Below are 21,084 nucleotides of genomic sequence, written 5' to 3'. Positions count from 1 at the left end.
AACAGGATGAGAGCAGGGAATGTCAGGCGCAGGTCACGCTTGTCTTTTTCCATCACTCGCGACCAGGAAGGAAGGAATCGCGACCAGAAGCAAAGAGCATTTTATGTATTTATCAGTCTCATGCAAACAGCACAAGCTAACACATTTGTATACATACTAAATAAGTGAAAAAAACGGAATATCTGGACTCAACATGCTGTTTGAGAGCATGAAGGTCACCATGCCTGAAACTGTAAATGTCCGCTGGTGTTGGTGCAGACAGGCGATGGGTGGCAAGGGCAGCGAGTCACAGCAGCGTCACATTAGCCCAGCGCTGTGCACGATGGCCTGAAACTGATCTAACCAGTCACTTTCTGCTGAACTCTAATTGTCCTCTCTGTCTTTTCCTTTCTATTTCTCGTTCTTTTTGCCGCACCCTCACAGACTTCTAAGTCTCTCTCTCTCTTTCGTTCTTTACTTTCTCAACAGCAAGTAGTGACGGCTAGGCAAAAAAACTGATTGTGACAGAATGTGTAACAATAACATGAGGATGCAAAAGTAAATAAGTACTATTTTATTGATTTCTGGAATCTATAGATGTTATTTTAATTTTGGGAACATAAATAAGTCTCTTTTTTGTTTTGCTGTCTTGATCTGTTCCTCTGCTCGCTTTAATGACCGAGGCAAGATAATTTGTGTTGCTATTTACTACAAAGCTAGTCAATGTTTAGCTGGTAATGTTTGCCATGTTCACCATATTAGTGGTGGCATGCTAATTAGCCCTAAACAGCTGAAGCTGATGGGAATGTCAATACTGTTGCTTGTAAGTCTTTGCATTTATTAAATACTTTAAACTTAGTGTCTAAAGCATTAGAGAAGAAAATGTGTCTGATCTTGTTGTTTTTTACGCCGTCTTACTCTCGTCCTCAGATTCTCCCTTTCTTACTTTATCTCTATCTCTCTCTCTCTCTCTCTTTTTTCTCTCTCTCTCTCTCTCTCTCTCTCTGCCCTTCACTCTGCCCCTTTCTATCTTTCTATCTGTCTCCTCCATTGACTCTTTTAACTACAGGCTCAAAACACACTTTTATATCCTCCTGATTTCTGTTTTGGGGTGCCTATGAGCTGTTTATTTGTGCATGTATCTTCTTTTTGTGAATTTAGCTGCATTGGTATGTACAGCACTTTGGTCAACATGGTTTGTTTTTAAATGTGCTGTATGAATAAATTTGACTTGACTTGACTTTATTAAACAACTTGACAACTTGACTTGATGCCATATTTTCATTAAAGATATGGCATCTGTTGTATTTTTGTTTAGAGGTGAGTAGAGAGAACGAGTGAGCATATTTGTTTTCCAGTAAGGTTGTTTTAGTTTCAGTTTACATGGATAAGGAGTCTCCCCTTCTTACACATATTGAAGTATTTCAACAGTGGCAGTGCAATGTAAAAAACTATCTTCAGAGACATGGCTAAATTCATTGGCAGCATTCAGATCACACTGAAGGACGGCGTGGATTTAAACAGGCAAGCTCAGGGACTTCACCCAGAGGTTTCCCTCCCCATGGAGTCTTAGACGCTCAAGCTAATTATAAACACTGAGGCAAGATAAAGGAAGAGGGCTTTTCCCTACTGCATCCTTCTGCCTTCTTACCAAAGAACTAAGGAAAGCAGAACATTAAGGCTTATATTAGCACCTCTCACCTTTTTAAGGCACCGTATTCTGTTTCATGTGTATATGATGTCCAGGAGCCTATACACATTGACAGATCAATACGTACCATGCGTAAGCTGTATGTTGTACAGATCAGCACATTCATGTTTTGTAAGGGTCAAAGCACTGATGAAACACTGCTGTGTGACTGCTTTTTGAAATCATAATTTATTGTGTTTATACTGTGATGTATTTGTTTGGGTTTATGACAATGTCTCGCAGAATGTAGTGAGATAATCATACAAGTTACAATGTTAGTGGAAACACATCAGAACAACAGCTTTGAATTGATTAATTTGATTTTATTTGCAGATTACAGATTGGATGCGAATTGTTATGTCTAAAGTGACCATAAATAAATCAACCGCAAATAACTGGGATCTGTTTAGGAAAATAGCATGATGTAATGTTATTTGCACTACAAATGATACAGAAACGAATGATCTATTTCTGTGCTTTATTTTAATGATTGTCTGCAAAGAATTTAATTCAAATTGCACAAGTTAAGACTGGATTTGGACACATCACTGGGCATACTGTACAGCAGAATCCAGTAAAAGTTCAGAGGTTGCGATGGCTGTCTGCCCAGACCCAGGACCACGTCAACCTGGTCTCCTTTCTGAAGTAGCAGTACTACCCCATTAGCCGTTATCAGTGACGGCGGATATAGTTTGATTGCCTTGATCAGCTGTTTTAAGCGCCTCCATCTCAACCTTTGTTTTTTCAAGCTTTGTGTTCATCTCCGAGCCCAGAATCTCAGAGGCATTCAGTCTAGCTTCAAACTCTGTGGGAGTAGTGGAAGAGATAGAAAACAGTATGAACTAGGGATTAGAAAACATACACTATTGATTCACAGTACACTACCTGTGGCAGTAAATGGGTGTTTAAATAAAAGCTGGTAGCTGTACATATTTCTTTCTTTCTCAGTGGCTTCTACTCTGGACTGTAACTATATAGTGGAAGAAATGAGAAAAACCTGCATTAAATCAGCTATTATATCGCAATAAAATCAGAGAAGTCATTAGCGTTTCAATCACCCTAATGATCCAATTACTCGTTCATCATCAAATGTAATTTCCAACACCAAAGTCCTACCTAGATCAGCTGTCTTGAGGGCCTGCGCTTATCTCAGTGCATATTCAAGGGTGATATTCAGCTCTCCAGTCAGACTTTCACTGGCTGACAACCTGGATTTCAACCCTTTGGTTCAAGGGAGGGGTTTTTGGAAAATTGAAAACAATAAGAAAACAAATGAGTCCAGTTCAGTTAATGGTGAAATTAGATGATATAACAAGATGAGATGGAGGGAAGTCTGGATTAACCTCTACTACAAGACTGTCACTGGTCAGGAATATCATGGGGACATTATGGCATTTTATTCTTTGGGTAAGTTGATTTATTTTAAAAATGCATCAGGTTGATTTATTTTAAAATTGCATCATGTTTTCTTTCATTCATGTATTGCATTAAATAGTATAGTTTCAGCCCAATCACAGTGGTAACTGGTCTGTTAATCCCTTTTCAGACAAAACAACATTAACAAACCACTAATTACCGCTACCTTCACTGTATCATCATGAAAGATTTATAGACCTTTCCATCAGGGGGCCAAGTGGGTAACCCCTCAGTCTACATACAGAATACTAAATATCTTATAACCATATACGAATTGAGCCTTCTCGCTTTACCCCAGTCTTCAGCGCCTCCACTGCCATCTCTGTGTTTCCAAGCCGGGCAGCTCACTCCTTCTCTAAACTCTTGACTCTATTCTGGACTCTAACTCTGACCGTTAAAATGAGGGTAGTACATTTTGATTTCAACACCCCTATCTTGAGTATTTTGATTCAGGATAGTTTACTCAGTATTTACTCACAATGTCAGTGCACAAATACATTAATCTCTGCAAGTGTTACCGTTGATTTCCACCTGTTATTGTGCCACCAGGTTTGTTTGGGTCCCTACCTGAATAGTGGTGTTCAGTCTGGCCTTCATCAATGGTCATTAAATAGAGGAATGAAATCAAAATCATTTCATAGATACAATGTTCTAATATTACCACTCAAAAAGCAAAATAATCTCTTAAACAATATATTGTATATATGGTTGTGTATTATTGGACATACCCATGCAGTAAAAAAAAAGAAATGTATTGACCTTGGTCAGCAGTCTGCAGTGCCTTCACATCTGTGTCCACATCTCAAAACTTATTCCCCAGCTCTTTTTGTAAAAAAAAATAAAAAGCAAATTAATAATGCATGATTTTTTCAGTCAAAAATAAGTCATGAAGTCAAATTAGATTATCTGAGGTGAGAAGAAATCCACCTTACTCTGTATTAATAAGTGACCTGTTTGTTGTGTTACCTTTACTGTCATTCTGTAGTTGTTCCATTCATCTGTTTTAGCCATCCAAATCACTGGCATTCAGTCTGGCCACCAGTTCTGCTTATTAAGGATGAGGGAAAGCTTAGAATAAGTAGAATATAAAAAAACAAATAAAAAAAGTACAATGATAGATAGCAACAAATTATTAACCAGATTCAAACCAAACTGTAGGATGGCATGATAGAATAAGTAGCGGAGAGATTTAAGTATTATTGTTATTATTATTTTTATTTTTTTGATCAGCATTCTTTAGCCTGTTGGTCTTTAATCACTTGTTTTACTAACAATTTGATCACACTGATACAATAATCATATGTACCTTTCATTTCCACCTGTAAGTATGCCACCAGTTCTCTGTGTTTCTGTCTGGACATCAGTGGCGTTCAGGCTGGCTTCTAGATCTGGAAGATTAAATATTTAGTCACAGATAATTCCATTTCGAAAAAAAAGTCCTTCTATTTTTTATTCAATATATATTATGCATATACATAATCATGCAGTATGAATGTAGTTCGTTTTCCTCGATCAGCAGCCTGCAGTGCCTTCACTCCTTTGTCCGCCTCCCGAGCTTATTTCCAAGTTCTGTCAGTCTGGCCTTCAACTCTATTTGTTAAAAATGAGGGAATAAATACTGAATGACTTCAACCATTCAGTCAAAGATAAATCATGTTGTTAAAAAAAAAAAGGGGGGAAAAAAAAAAAAAAAATTTTTTTTTTTTTTTTTTTTTTTTTTTTTTTTTTTTTTTTTTTCTCCTTTCCTTCTGCAGTTGTTCCATGCATTTGCTTGGCCCTCCAAATCACTGGCATTCAGTCTGGCCTCCAGTTCTGCTTCAGTGAGGATGAAATGGAGATGATTAGAGTAAACGCATGAAATGATTGATAGATAGCATTCAGAATTTTTAACTACTGCACATAAACAGGTTGCAGCAATTGTGGAAGAAAAAGAGTAAGGCGTCAACTTCATGTCTATATTTCGAAAAGCGAGATATCAGCCTTTTATATTTTATCATATGCTCCTATTTGGATTATACGTATTTTTAAAAGGACGTCAGCTTATATTTCATGTTGTGGGTAAAGTTACTTAACTTGTGTACTGCCACAAGATTTGCTGCACCTGCTTCCTCTGCTCCTCTTCCTGCATCTCACTGACTCTCAGCCTGGCCTTGTGGTCTTTTTTTACATCATGGAAATAATACAATAGGTAGTGATAGAAACTTCCCAAAAAAACTCAGAAATTCAATGACACATAAACTATAATTTAAGTGATTTTATTGATAAACAGATAAAAGATTACACAGGTATTGATCATATTTAAGATACGAACATTTTTATTTAATATTTCATTCTAGGTAAGTGTACCTGTATAGCATTTTCTTCAATGCTTCCAACTGTTTCCATAGTTCCTCCATCAGGCTGTCAGCGACTGCCTGCTGTCTGTTCTATACAGTAAATTACACAAATGTTTTATAATGTATATACAGTATATTGTATTTTTATTTTGGAGATATTTGTATCTAGCTTCATGTTGAACTGAAAATACAAGAGACAATAAAAAGAGCAAAATGTTATGTATTGAAGAAGAACTGATCATATCACACACCTTGTGACAAATAAATGTGTGCCATATACAATATTTCTGCTCTCACAGCCAGAGTGACATTCAAAGACACGTTAGTGTATGTGCATGTACAGTAAGTCTGGGCACATGCTTGCCTTTGTGTATGAGGGTAAACACGTGGATGTACTGGGTGTTCAGCCGGCTTCCATCAACCCTCAGGACAGCGACATGACAGTGGAGTGCAGAGCTGGTGTGTTTGTCCGCCGGAGTGTGTGTTTGTGTGCGTATGTGGGCTCCTATGGGCAAGGCAGAGGACAGGTGTTTATAAGCAGTGAAGGTTATAGAGCGATACAGGACGGATCTGATTTCACACTGATCTACTGTAGGCACGTGTGTGAATGCTTCATATGTTTGTGTGTATCTGCATGCAAGTTTTTGTTTATTCATATACAGTATGTTGTCCATACGTGTGTGTGTGTGTGTGTGTGTGTGTGTGTGTGTGTGTGTGTGTGTGTGTGTGTGTGTGTGTGTGTGTGTTAGTAAGCTGGAGGAGTGTCCCATGTCCCAGCATTTGTGCAGCAGAGGTCAGACGTTATTTAGCAAAGGCCATATAGCTGTACCCTATGCTGGTACACACCTAAAGATGTTTGTGTGTGTGTGGGTCACCATATTGTCCTGTATGTCTCTTGCCTGGTTTTAACATATGTGCTTGTGTGCTGTATATGAGCCTGAATTGCACATATGCACATGGCTGCACCAACTGCTGTTATATGGCAGATAAGGCTCTAGAGAGTATATTGCCCATAGAGTATATTGCTGAAACTTTCTGAAATTGTTCTGTCATGGATTTACAGAAGAAGAGTCACGTTCACCTATGTGATCTGAACATCAAGATTAAGGTTATAATATGTGGGAGATTGTGTGCTGGATTTAATAAGACTAAATGAAATGTACTTTAGTGCAGACAGACAGAAGTAACAGAATATAGGATAAGTAATGAAACTTGTAGTGGATGAATACTGTACATAAATATGTATAGGACATGTGACTAGCTGCATATAATCTCCAGATCCAAAGAGATCACATGCATGTTGGGATCTAGTTCAGTGGATTAGTGCATGAATATGATAGTGGTATAAGTGGTAACATACTTTGCTTTTTTTCCGTAAAGTAGTTTTAAAAAATGCATCACGGTCTGAGTGAACCTGGATGAGATGTCACAATGAAACGAATGCCTATGTTTGGGTCCTGAGAAAGAAGAATAATTGCATTCAAGTTCTGTACATTTTAAAATATGCATTGCATCATTCACACTGACACACAGCACATTCTTCTAGTCCCTCATTTGTAAACAGATTAGTGTAGTTGTAGACTCAGTAAAGTACTGCGATGTTGTCTAATGAATTTCAAACATCTTTGACATGATTGAGACATATTGTTTGTGTAAGGCTGAACTTCTGAGCTTTTTCTTTTCCTTCCTCCACAGATCATTGCATATCAGCCATATGGACGCTCTGTAGACTGGTGGGCATATGGAGTTCTGCTTTACGAAATGCTGGCAGGACAGGTGAGTGGTGTACACACATAAACACACACAGTACTTTTTAGGTAATTGCCTGCTACAGATTATTCCAACAACTTTAAACAGACACAAGGTTGCTCAGACTGCTCACACCCACATTATTCCTACATTACCCCTGAGCAGCAAGGCTCGACATAGGCCTAAATGTACTCAGGTGGTGCTTCCTAAAGACCTTCCCTGCAGCATTGATAGTAAACATTGAACTATATACTGTATAGTACATACAACACCTCCATCTCCTCTCCAGTCATAGGCCATATCCTATTTGGTGTAACCTTTCGCCCTCTTTGAATGTAGTCAGCAGAGCTTACAGGTCAAAAGTTATGGTTGAACAGAAGAACCGTTTTGCTCACACTGCCTGTGCTGTTTGACTTTGATTATGATTGTAATTTTACATAGACTGGAAGCTTACCAGACCTCTGTAGCCCGCCCCTCATCTATGCTTGACATACAGGCTTTAGGCTGTTCAGGCTGCCACTACGAGCACCTCTGACTGAACTGTCAGCAGTCGAGTTGCATTGGGGGTTATGTAGGCACCAATGTTTCACAAGGAAAAAGAATGTTGGGAATAAAAAAGACACTATCTCTGGTTCTGCTGCATCGATTTTGATTCTTTTATTTTAACTGTCCATCGTGAGTCCAACACTGTTATAGGAGTACGATACTAAATTGGTGGAGTACTTTTTTTAATAATACAAATACAACCTGCTGTCTTTTTAATGTAATCATTTTCTGTTGTATGTGTACCAATTAGTGTGTTATATCCAGCTGGGCCCAAAGAACACAAAAATGCCAACTCTGGTTGCAACACATTTTAAGTCTTACTGTATCTTTTTGTATTGTTTTAAGTGCCTTCATTTGTGCCCAAACTGAATAAAGTAAATTTCTCATATCTCTGCATTTAACAATCCCCTTCAATTTTTTTGTGTTACCACTGACCTGCTAAAAACTACCTTTTCAGTTTCTTTGTTTATTCCTGGATACAGCACGGTGTGCTGCAAGTGGTCATGGGTCGATATTCTAAACAATACTCTCACTTACTGAAGTGAACGTATCAATAATGTGTTGGCTGGTAAAGAAGAGCTTCTTTTGGAATCAGATACAGGTAGTCCAAGTCAAGTCAGGGAGATGTAGCGTGAATATTGTTATAAAGAAGATGTTATAAAGATGCATTTGTGCACAAATTAAGGCCATTCACTTTTCTCACTTGTTACTTATTTACATACTGTATGTTATCAGTAACCCGTTTGAGAAGCCCACTTTTTCACTGTTACTTTGAGGTTTGTTTAACTAGCATAACATTAGCCTGAATCTAAATAATCTCTATGTGGTGGCTACATTGGATCAATGTGACCTCACGGATTAGCCTAGCATTAGCTATTTATAATGACTATGCAGTAGAGCTGGGCCATATGGAGAAAATCAGATATCATGATATTATTGACCAAATACCTCAATGTCGATATTGTGACAATATTGTAGGGTTGACAGTTGGTGTTTTAACAAAATATTTTACAATTATATTTTAGATAAATAATCATCAATAATGTGGATATAATGACTGAGTTAGAGGTAAAGGCAAATAACAGAACAGCTAGAACAGTCTGGTAAGTTCTGAAAATTACATCACTTTACTGTACTGTACGCGGCCTTTAAAACCAGAAAAAGACTAAACTTACCATATAACGTTATAACGATATCCAAAATTTAAGATGAAATCTAAGACGATATCTAGTCTCATATCACAATATCGATAAAATATCGATATATTGCCCAGCCCTACTATGCAGCTAAATGCAGAGGTTTCAGTATCAACCTAAAATCCCATTCTAGTGGAAGTTACAGTGGAATCAGACCATGCCAGAGATAAAAAAGCGTGATCACCACTTTGTGAAAGGTACAGCCATAGCTTAATATATTGTCATTACTCACCCTCTAGATATATTGATGTAAATTGCTTTAAGATAAAAAAAAAATAAACATCCTAACATACACACAAACATCCTCCTTTTACAGGATTTAATAAAACATGTTTCCAAGAATCAACATTAAATGATGTATTAAGACATTTATGACTTATTAACATATTGTTTAAGTAGCTCCCATTCCAAAAGCCCAAAAACAAAGTGCGTGTGCATGCAAGAGCAAGCTCCCCCACAGGAAAGCAAAACATGCAGATGGTTATGCTTTTCATTCCCCAATGAATTCAAGTGTCAGCTCTTAAACAATTAACAAAGGTTTTTAGATGTTCCCTTCCTCTGTTCTTCCCTGCCTTGTGTGAAATCGGGTAAAGAGGGCATGACGCAGACAGGCTATCTCTACCCGAAGGGGCCAGTGGAGTGGAAATGACGAATAATTCATTTTATGGACTGTCAAAACACCCACATTATGGTTACTGATGATAACCACCCAGTGAGCAGGGAAAGAGCTGGGTCATCCACTCCATTTGCCCTGCAAGGTCTTCCTGTGAAACGTGTTCGCACAAACTCTGCACTGTTCCTTGATTTGGTCTTTCTTCAGTGTCTTTGTTGTTTAGTGCCTTGTCTCCGTCTTTTTCTTTCTTTTTCCCCCTTATCCTTCATCTTGGCTCCCTGTTTAGTCAAATGTGCGTCCTTATTTCCTGCCCCCTTTATCTTTATTCATTGGGGAAAACGTTTTTTTTCTCTCACAAAATTCGGTCAATTTACCTTTCAAATAGAGAGGGCACAAATGACAAAAAAAACTAAAACTGCTGAATCCCTGTGGTGAACATGGTGACACTTTACTTTTAGCAGTAAAATGGTTGTCAAGAGAACAGCAAAAATATATTCATCCACCATGTGATAATGGATGAAACACCAACAACTCTCTTAATATTATCTCCTTCCACCCCAGCCTCCATTTGATGGTGAGGATGAAGATGAGTTGTTCCAGTCCATTATGGAGCACAACGTGTCCTACCCCAAGTCCATGTCCAAAGAAGCCGTCTCCATCTGCAAAGGGGTAAGTGGACGTTCTTTGCCCTCAATAAAAAAAAGAAAATTCTGCCGTTTTAAAGCCACTTTTTGTTGTTCAAGGTCCCATGACAAGGTGCTCTTTGGATGCTTTTATATAGACCTTAGTGGTCCCATAATACTGTATCTGAAGTCTCTTTCCCGAAATTCAGCCTTGGTGCAGAATTACAGCCACTAGAGCAAGTCCCACAATGAGCTTTCCTTAGTATGTGCCATTCCAACTGTGTCTGTAGCTATTTTTTTTCTGTATTTATTTAAACAGGGACAGTGTACAATATACATTAACCTTAGACAGGAGAGATGTATTATACCAGGTTGTAGCACTTGTGCTAGTTTCCACCTGTAGTCCCTTGAGGAGAAGAGAGGGGGGGCAAGGTGGAGGGGTGTTGTGGCCTTGACCAACTGCCACTTTGCTTGTTTGAAAACCATGATGTCTCTCTCTCATGGGTTGGCTGAAAAATGCACTTAAACTGAAATATATGAAACCTGCCCCTTTGAAAGACACAGAGCTTAAAATACTGATTTTCAACCCAGGTGGGAAAAGTGTCTTTCACACTTCTCACTGAAGCCAATATAATTCTTCTTGTAAGAGGGGCTACAAGCTCACTTGTGACTCTGTCTGTGATAAGTGCTATACTGTATAAATAAACTTTACTTACTCTTCCTGCTAGTTCAAAACTGTCAGGCTGTATCACAGACTACTGGAAGGCTTTATTTTTTATTTTTTGCCTTTTAGAGTTAAACGTAACATTTGCGTAAGAATGAAGTGTAAGCTTTTTTTAAATACTGTGTGGGAGCTCATCTACAAAGTCCCTGTCCTTGTCCCACTCAGTTCTCGTGTCTGTGACATTTGCATTATTAAAACATTTAAGAAAAAACGGTCAGGTCATCCAACATACTTCTGACAAGCTTGACTGTCTGTAAAGTGTTTTAAAAGCTTAATGCAAATGCTTTGTGGCCATTTTCCAAAGCTTGTTCTATAGGTCAAGCAAAGGGTCAAATAGTCAATTTTGTAGAAGTATGTGAACTTTTACTGTCAAAATTCCCACTAAGTATCATCTCCATAGGTCCACTGGGCAGTGAAAAAAACAGATTCACCACAATGTGTTATTTGTTACAGCGCTAAATTGTCTTTAACATATAAAACCTACAGTATATTTATACACTAAACAATTACTGTATACTGGCTAAATGGAAAACGTGGACAGTCAAAAGGAAACCCCTTTTGAGGAAGTTTAACGATCATGTCAATTATTTATTCCTATTAGATTTTTCATTACATTAAAGTGATTATGAGATTTTGTTTCCACTGCCATGGGTATATGGCTGCTGGATCTCCAGAGACAGAGGGGACTGACCAGTACAGTGGCTCAGTGCAAGTCAAGCATTTTATGGCAGCAGCATAATGTTTTTAAAGCAAATGAAAGAGGAAGGAACCCAGGAAAAACATGAAAAACCTTTTTTGTTTAGATTTTCTTTAGGACACTTACATAACGGATTCACTGAAACTCCATGAAATTTGCAGTCTGCCCCACTTCATTGCTTCACATAATAAACAATAAGGCTAAAAGCACATGTAGGAATTGTGCATAAACTCACTTATTTACACTCTATGACCTTCATTGTCACTTTGTATGCACTTTAGAAAGAAACACTGGTACGCCAATACATGGTCACCCTAAGGGAAGCTGGTGTACATATACAATATGGATGAATCTTGGCGCTGTCACAGTCACTGATGACATGTGGTGCAGATAAGGACTATTGGATCAATAAAAAAACGAGAATTACTTTAAACACATTATTTATGTGGTTCACGTCATAAGCAGCAGAGACTCTGGTTCAGTTCCTGGCAGCAGTGCTGAAGATACAGTAATACTGTTGGTAACAGAAGCGACGACATAAAGATTATAAATCATGTGTAAATAAACCTTGCTTTTGTTGAAATGTCTGGAGATACTCACAAGGGTATACAGAAAAGCACGCATTTGTGTAAGTGTGTCCATACAAGGAATTTAATAGTGAAAGTGGCAGTTTTATTTCTGTCCAGAGGAAGTGCAAATTCAATGAGCTGTGCAATAACACCTTTTGTCTCCTTGTCCCTTCCTCAACTCCATTATTTGTCCCCCTCTTTGCTTTTCCCATCATTTTCTTCCTCCTTCATATTCTTAGCTGTGTGAGCACGTGTGTGTGTGTGTGTGTGTGTGTCCTGGTGTGGCCCAAGTCCCTGTCTCAACCCTTGTTTTGGCATGGCTGCAACACTTCCTCTTCATAGATATATAATAGTGCTTTCCAGCAGCCTGACAAACTAACAAGAGAGAAAGAAAAACAAGACGAGGTGGTTAACGGGGGAGATAAAGAGGGGAAGGAAGAAGAACAGATTTTGACAGAAAACTGATGCTAATACAGCGTAACTAACTCAGTAGTAGTAACTCAGTGAAAAGGACACAAAATATACAGTATATTTCTTGTATGCAAACACAAGTATTATTGTGGAGTTTTATTCTGCAACTGTTCATACATTTTTAGCAATCCCATGTATACTGTACATTTCTTTAGATTTTAAATAGATCACAGATACATATTTATCTAAGCAATGGGATGCTACCTAAAGGTCACCTATTAGAATGCTGTTGTAGTTTATTATGAATACTAGAAGAGAAAAAGAATGAGACAGCTATACATAAAAATTGTGTTATGAGTATAAGTTGTGATGTAGAGGTAAATATCTGTGAAGATTTCGCACTTGACTAATTTGGAAAGAATCTCTGGAGCTCGGTAGCAAAAGCATCCAGAAAGTAATTTTGCTGTTACAATACAACAGAAATGGTCAAAACAGAAAGTGTGGTTTGTCTTTGATATTTTGCCTCAGTAGTTTGCCCGGTTTTCTCAGACTGCAGCAAACTAATTGGGTTCTACTGGATGATTTTGTGTGTGTGTGTGTGTGTGTGTGTGTGTGTGTGTGTGTGTGTGTGTGTGTGTGTGTGTGTGTGTGTGTGTGTGTGTGTGTGTGTGTGTGTGTGTGTGTGTGTGTGTGTGTGTGTGTGTGTGTGTGTGTGTGTGTGTGTGTGTGTGTGTGTGTGTGTGTGTGTGTTGAAAGCCTTGGTTTACTGAATCACACAGTTTAACTGGCCAGAATCCCTGCTGACTGAGAGACCCCATCTGTTTTCTCTTTTACTTCATCATTCTCTTTTTCCCTTTGTCTGTAACGATTTAATGTTCTCAGCAGAAACAGCAGGGTAACTTGGAAGTTATGTACACTTTGTGAACACATGCAACTTAACCTTTTGCGTGAGATTTGAGTGCTAACAGTTTGCAGACAGAATAATCAAATGCTCTGCATGAAATGTCAACACATTTCTTTTTTCAGGAGACCATTATCTATCCCATTTATGCAAAGTATTTCAGCTGCTCAAGTAAAAAAAAAAAAATGCAAACGCTTGAGCGTTTGATTGACATGGTGACAGGCCAACAGTTAGTCAGTTTCAAGGATATTTTAATGCGTAAGGTGTGTGTCATTTTAATGGTGACAGCCTCGTGTTTGCAGCAGGATGCTTTCTCACCGTCAGTGACAGTCTCGTGAACAGACAGAAAGCTGCAAATTACTTTTTCTTCCTCATCAACAGCTGTCTGATGTACTCTGCCAGCTGGATGCACTCTGTTAGTTCAGATGTGGCCCAGCCCACGGCCTGTATGTCAAAGGGGCTTGCTGCAGGAAAGCTGGCCTGCAAAAATCCTGCAAGTAGATATTCAATGCTGAAAACAGTTTGCCATTTTAGCTTGTCATTTAATAATGTATCCTCTTAAATTATATTTTTCTTCAAAAAGTTAAACTGTAGAAAATCTGGCAGTGCAGTGATGTATCTGTAACTGCATACTTTTCTTTCCATACTGTATGCACAATCTACATACCAATAGAAATTCTTTCAACCTGACAGCGAAAGATATGTTGGGCTGTTTACTCATCGTTTAATAGATACAATTTAATTCAATGGAAAAATAGAATTGACTAGAGTGGAATTCATTTAAATTTAAATAGTGGAATCAGATATAGTAGATGGGATGAACACAATAATGTAACACAATGCATTACAGGAATACATGGATTTCTGTTGTGTTGTATCAATACAGCAGAAGAGAGCATGAAAGCAGAGCTAGGCAGCAGAAACGATTGACAGCTTGAATTTTGTATTGATTGATTGATTGTTTCTGTGCATTACACAAAGCTCCTGAGCTGCTAGTCAGATCTTGAAAAAAGCCAAATGCAAAATAAAATGCAACCATGTTAGCGATGGGGCTATGGATTGTACATGTTTACCATAGACATACGTAGACATGAGAGTCGTATCAATCTTCTAACTCTTGGCAAGCAAGTAAATAAGCGCATTTCCCAAAATCTCTAATTATTCTTTTAAAATAATTTCGCAAAAAATATTCAATTTGGTGAAGTTTAGTAATGACACCTGTCTAGTCAGATTACTGTAAGACTGAAAGCGTTTGTGTCAGAGACTGTGGTATTATACTTTAGCTTAACATTGGTGACAAAGTCTTCCCTCTGTGAGGGAACAAACAAAACAAAACCCACAAAGCATGATTGCTAAACATGATGTCCTATAATTCAGGAGAACTGTCAAAGTGACTGAGCTGCATGTGAAGGTGTGCATCACAGATTTGGGATTTAACTGGAGGTGCTGCATTCTGGAGTGCTTGTGTGTCTGTGTATGCATGCATGTATGAATTTGTACTATTTAAAAAATGTACGCTGCACGAGATACCAGAGCATTAAACCAAGCATTTAACCTAGCTCAGTCAAACAAAGCTTCATTTCCATTTCAGAGTCAAGTGCACGAATAAGTCATTTTGTCATTGGACAGGCTCTCTGTCCATCTCCAAAGGCGTCTTTCCCTTCCTTCGCGATTTAATCAGGACAAATCACTGCACCGAGGTGGGAGTGTTAATGAAAAAAAAATATTTATGTAAATAACTGGTGAAATTCCATATATACACTTAGAAAAACAAGCAGCCAGACAGCAATTATGTTTCATTATGAGTGGGAATTGTTTTAATGCATTTAAAATAGGCCTGTTTGTTACCTCCTCCAGACGAACTCGTGTTGTGTTTGTGCAATAATCAAGAATGTAAAGGCTCTCCATTTGTAAGCTTGACAAACAAACATTAAAATTACTAGTAATTTTTGAAACATGAATTGAATAATTATGTGTAAGTAATACCAATGGGCTCATACTGTACACAGTTTAATAAAGACAGATGTTGTTGTTGGTTATGTTTCCTGCGGGTACTTTTTTATTATATCACTTTTTAATAAAGGGTAAACTGTGTCTTCATGTTGTCTGCGATGCCACTGGAAGAGGCAGCAGTTCTCTAAAGGTAGAACAAGCAGATGGACGCTGGGAACAAACAATTATATCACTCTTTTTCAGCCCCATCTGTTTAGCTGTCACTTGCTGACCTAGAAAAGAGGTGGAATCACATTACAAAACACATCAGTGAAAGAACACAAAAGTGGGAGAAAACAAAGTGAGGGTTTTCCTGATGCACTAACACTGACACCTTTTGAGAGAGATATATCCAAATGCTGATGTTCAGGGGCGTCGGACTGGGGGGGAAAAAGGGGACTGAGTACCCAGGGCCCTCATGTGAGGATGGTCCAAAAAGATGCTAGAATGAATAGCTGTGGATGCGGGGAGGGGCCCATAGAAAATGCCTCTCTACAGGGCCCAGAATTTTGTGCTACGCCCCTGCTGATGTTCATTATTTTTTCTGTGATCTGCTGAATTAAAATCTGCACACTCTGTACTTTGCATGACTGTAAGTGAAAGTGTTCCCCATTTACTCAAGAAATTGAAGAAGGAAAAAAAGATTTTGACTTTTTCTTTGAAGTTGTGACAACCAATGAAAACAATTATGCGAGTCATGCATTCCACACTGTTGGAGGAATGACCACTGCGATCCTAAATTAATTTATAGTCTATTTGTTTTTACTTTGTGTCCTCCTTTTTGTTTCTTTCTATGAGCAGCTGATGACCAAACACCCGTCCAAGCGTCTGGGCTGCAGCCCAGAGGGAGAGAGGGACATCAGAGAACATGCCTTCTTCAGACGCATCGATTGGGAACGCCTTGCGAACAGGGAGATACAGCCACCCTTCAAGCCCAAAGTGGTAAGTACTGTGCATTTATATTTTTACAGTAGGCAATGAACTTGCTTGGGGTTATATTTACACTTCATACTCTTAATTAAGTGTGAAACTGCTTAGTATAATTTCTGTAACCAACGGTCAAGATGATTGGTAGCCTCTCTCACATGAGTTTAGCCTTCATTAAAATAAGGCCATATTTTCTGTCACAAAGAATATGTTGCTGTTTGACCTCTATTTTCATATGAATTCATAGTGAAAAGTCCAGCATGGAGCCAGCAGAGGCATTTTCCTGAGATGGAGTAATTTCCTTACCTACACCTGTTCAGTATTTGGGTGACTTGACATGAAACACAGCTATAGAAGCACATTTTCAATTAAAACACATTTTAAATGCATTAAAAAATTGGAGAGGAAATGCAGGAAATTCACCAAAAATGTTTTTGCACTTGATTGAGATGGAAAAGTTGGTATATCGACTTAGCGAATAAATCATGACGTACGCAAGGAAAGTGACTGAAACATCCACTGAACCTTTCGATCCACTGAAGAGACGATAAACAGCGTTCGAAATCTGTGTGGACCGATGAGGAGACTGTAAACTTCTTCGAATTAATCCATGAAACAAACATAAATTACATAATTCCATTACGTTTTCCACATTATTTTTTTTCATCAATAAGGTTTGACTGGCAATCTTTTAATTACGTCATCTTGTTCCACCCTCTTCTTCTGCAATGGTTTAATGGAACTGGACTGGAGAATTAGCGCCACCATGTGTTCATGTCGATGTGTCAACCCCCAATATTCGCAGTACGGTAGTGGTTAAAAAAGCACATGAATTCAAATTTTATTTTGCACATTTTATTGAAATTCATTTAAAATGTGCACTACATTCAGATGGAAACCTGACAACTTGCAATCCAGTAACGTCTACTGCCACACAAATAGCTAAGCCTCCACTCGACTGCACTTTGCACCATGCACCAAATTAGCACACTTTGGGCTAGATTTATCAAGCCGTTTGCGCCTGTTTCCAGGCGCTAATTGGTCGCAAAAACGGACGTAACCGATGCGGGCTATTTACAAACAAGGCGCACTTGGGTAAAATCGCAGATTGTCTGCCACATGAGAAGAGACGAGTTGCGCTTTCAATATGCGTTCGTGGGAGGGTCGTGGGGAAAGTGGGAGTTCCACCCAAAAAGGTGGGAGGATAAGCGCAAAGTGCACCTAATTATATATTCCGTGGTATTTATAAAGACTGTCAGTAAGAGCGCGCGGGGGAAATTCTCCGCCTCTTTAAACCAGCCGCAATCGAGTTTCCTCGTAGACCTTTATGCCGCTGGTGAAATGGCAACAGCAATTTGAGCAAGACGAAGACATAGGCGAGGCTGAAAATATTTTTAACACAAGAATCACACTTTGTCAGTGAACACAACATCATTTAGCGTTACAGATCAAGCAGACATGCAATATTAGAGTTACTGGAAGAAATCAAAGATGAAATTGAATCTCCCACTCAGCGTTCACATCCCATTCCAGCAGTTGTTAAACTCCTCGCTACATTACAAATATTGGCATCAGGATCATTTCAAACAGTCATGGGTGATGGGTGTCAGGGTTGATAAATACTACGCAAACTGTGGAAGCATAGCGTGCGCTATTACCGAACTCGCATAAACAGACGCAGCGCAAACTGCGCTAGTGTTAGTAAATCAGGCCCTCTGTCTTTCCTTTGTCCTGGTGCACTTGTTCTCTCTATGGCTTTAATGAGGTTGTGTTTCCTTGGGCTTTTCACTCATCATCTGACATTTTTAGAAACTATGAAAACTTTGCTTGCAATGGAAGAACAGTACCATCTTCTTTTTTTGTGCCATCCAACACCCTCACTTTGTGCCGTAAAGTAATCAACAATCTTCCCTCAAATTCAACACAATGTTAAATGCTATTCTTGACAGTGGTCTTTTAAGTTTACAGAAATTCCACTTTCATTTTGTATTACAGTGGTAATGACTAATTGATGCTAAACTGATTTGAACTGATGTATTACACCCTCACAGACCATGAAGGGAACAAGACAAGTAAACAAATAGAAGTTACTAAACCGCATGCATTTAAACAAGGAAATACAGATGTGCTCATCACTACAGGACAAATCATGTTCTTGGCTGTTTGTTTATGAACTTGTGCATTCCCCTAGCCTTCAGTCAGATTTGTCAGGGAAAGTGTAAGCAATGTAAGTAAGTTTTGATACATTTATATTCACAGATGTTTGAAGTTTAAACAACGTGCACACACAGTTAAACAGGTGGTGCATAATGTAGCAATCCAGACAACATTAGTTGCAAGTTATATAATGTGTTAAACACCAACTTTTGGGAGTATCTATGAGAAATATGTCCGGTCTCTACCGCACACACACACACACACACGCACACACGTTAATAATCTAAAACTTGCAACAAAAATGGTCAAGTGTCAAGAGTATTTAAGGAAATTGTTACGATTTGCTAGTTTGGACCCAAAAAGCAGATTCAGACAATGGATTGCAGTTAGCAGTTAGTAGTTTTATTTTATCAAAGTACTAGCAAGTGAAGAGAGTAAAAAAAGGTGGTGAGGTGGCAATCCTGGTCAAAGCAGATGGTATCTGGTGGTGGGGAATTTGTGGCAGGCAATGGCAGAGGATCAGCAGGAAGGCAGGCTCAGCTTAGGCAAGTGCTGGAGACAGAAGAGACACAGGTGAGGTTATTTTCAGCAGAGTCACAACAACGGGTCAAAATCTGATTCTTCACTGGAGTTTTAAACCTGAAGCTTTACCACACGGAGAGCGGAAACAATCTAGCACAGTGCGTGGAGACGAGTGGTTTCTGTACGGCCTGAGCTTCGATGGTAATGGAAGTTGCTGGTAATGCGGGTGGGCTGGTAAGCGACCACACACACACACACACACACACACACACGAGGATTTCTCTAAAATATGTTTACCTCATTATTTGAAGTTTTGGCCACGTTTAACCTGAAAATCCAGTATTATAACATTGTAGATATGACAGAAAATACGGAAAAGCATATGTCCACTTTAATAATTCTAGGAAGATAAAATATAATAACTTCTTGTGGAAAAGAAGAGCAAAGATGGTTTGTCTCACACAAAACATATTTTTTTGTAGTTTAGGTGATTCATTCAATAAATTAAAAATATAATTTTTTTCAAAATTTAGTCAGAGCTTAGCACTCAACCTCAGAAAATTCTTCACTTAGGTAGACAGAATTAAGACAGCTGTTAACAGTGTTGAATTGTGGACACTGCTGGATATTCACTTTTATGGAAACTTATCCTTGCTTTTGAGGTTGCATCAACATTTGGTATATTGTAATTACATACACAACCATTAACAGTACTAGGACGTTTTTGTTTTTGTTGACAACCATCCATCCATCCATTCATTCATTTCCTATACCTGCTCAACCTTTGCAGGGTGATGGGGGTCAAGAGGCAGTACACACCAAGAAAAGGTCACTATACAGTAGTTTTTCTAGGGTTTCTCTGGCCGCCTACAGTATGATATAACTCCACTGTTATTGCATAAACATCACACATTTACCAGCACATATATCATAGATGCGTTTTTGGCACTTACAATGTGTTTTGGAGGTGTATAGTAAATGACTGAGTAAATGTTGTTATTTACTACAGTATTAGACTACAGTAGGTCAAATTATATAATGGTGAGTGCATCCTAATCTGACTGCAGTTCTTTGTAACATTCCCACTAAGAGTTGCTGACAGTGCCGGGGATGTATGTAAAGAATTTAAGACACAAGGAGGAAGCATTTGTGTAGAGTTTTAAGTGATTTCACCACACTGACAGCAAAACATCTAGACTAAATTACATAGTTTTGCAAAAACATTATATAGTCTGCAGTAAAAATAAATAAATTGGTGGCTTTGCTCAATGAATAGAATTGTTACATTAAACATTAACTGATGTGGATAATACTGCCTCAACATGACACTCTTTTGTATAGTCAAAATAGCTGCTGGCGTGGGCTCCTTATGGCATGTCTTATATGGGCTGTAAGTAATTTCAAAGCCTCCCATCTGAATGTATAATTAATATAACACATTTATTGTGAATACATATCTCATAAAGCTCACATTTTGCTGCACAGTAAGGAGTAGTTTTAAAATCCCTTGAGGTGTGTGTGTGTGTGTGTGTGTGTGTGTGTGTGTGTGTGTGTGTGTGTGTGTGTGTGTGTGTGTGTGTGTGTGTGTGTGTGTGTGTGTGTGTGTGTGTGTGTGTGTGTGTGTGTGTGTGAATAGAAAAAGAAACACTACTTCATTCTGTCACATGTCACGTGTGCTGACAACCAGGGGACCCACCGGTGCACAGAAATCTACTCCCTCATAGAGTTATGAACATGTGGGTAGATGTGTGAGAAAAGGAAGTGTCAAAATATTTCTCACACATGAACAAACCCACAGACACAGTTAAGGTGGCAGGTGCTCCCAACCTCTGGTGTCCATATTGGTGGTGCTCAACTCTTTGTAAACTATGGCTGGATCCATATAATAATAAACCCATTTTCTTTTCTAACAACTAACCCTTAACTTATATAATGCAGGCCAAACATATCCAATCAGAAAGGTGGAGGAACCTAAATTAAATTCCTTCAACTTGTCAATGTAGCATTTAATACATGTTTTTAAATTTCAGAGATGG

At 38.5% G+C, this 21,084-nt stretch overlaps 1 protein-coding gene across 1 annotated transcript in view; it reads left to right on the top strand.

Annotated features, from left to right (window-relative positions):
• prkcaa (protein kinase C, alpha, a) overlaps positions 1-21,084 on the top strand; it is a 156,236-nt gene that overhangs the window by 128,833 nt on the left and 6,319 nt on the right. Inside the window, exons 14-16 of the mRNA XM_039814229.1 lie at positions 7,117-7,197; positions 10,087-10,194; positions 16,244-16,384. Coding sequence (XP_039670163.1) covers positions 7,117-7,197; positions 10,087-10,194; positions 16,244-16,384 — 330 coding nt within the window. The remainder of the gene's footprint in view (positions 1-7,116; positions 7,198-10,086; positions 10,195-16,243; positions 16,385-21,084) is intronic.

This window comes from Perca fluviatilis, chromosome 1 (assembly GCF_010015445.1).
Source record: "Perca fluviatilis chromosome 1, GENO_Pfluv_1.0, whole genome shotgun sequence".
Classification (NCBI taxonomy): domain Eukaryota; kingdom Metazoa; phylum Chordata; class Actinopteri; order Perciformes; family Percidae; genus Perca; species Perca fluviatilis.
This window is presented reverse-complemented; position numbering and strand designations above follow the sequence as displayed.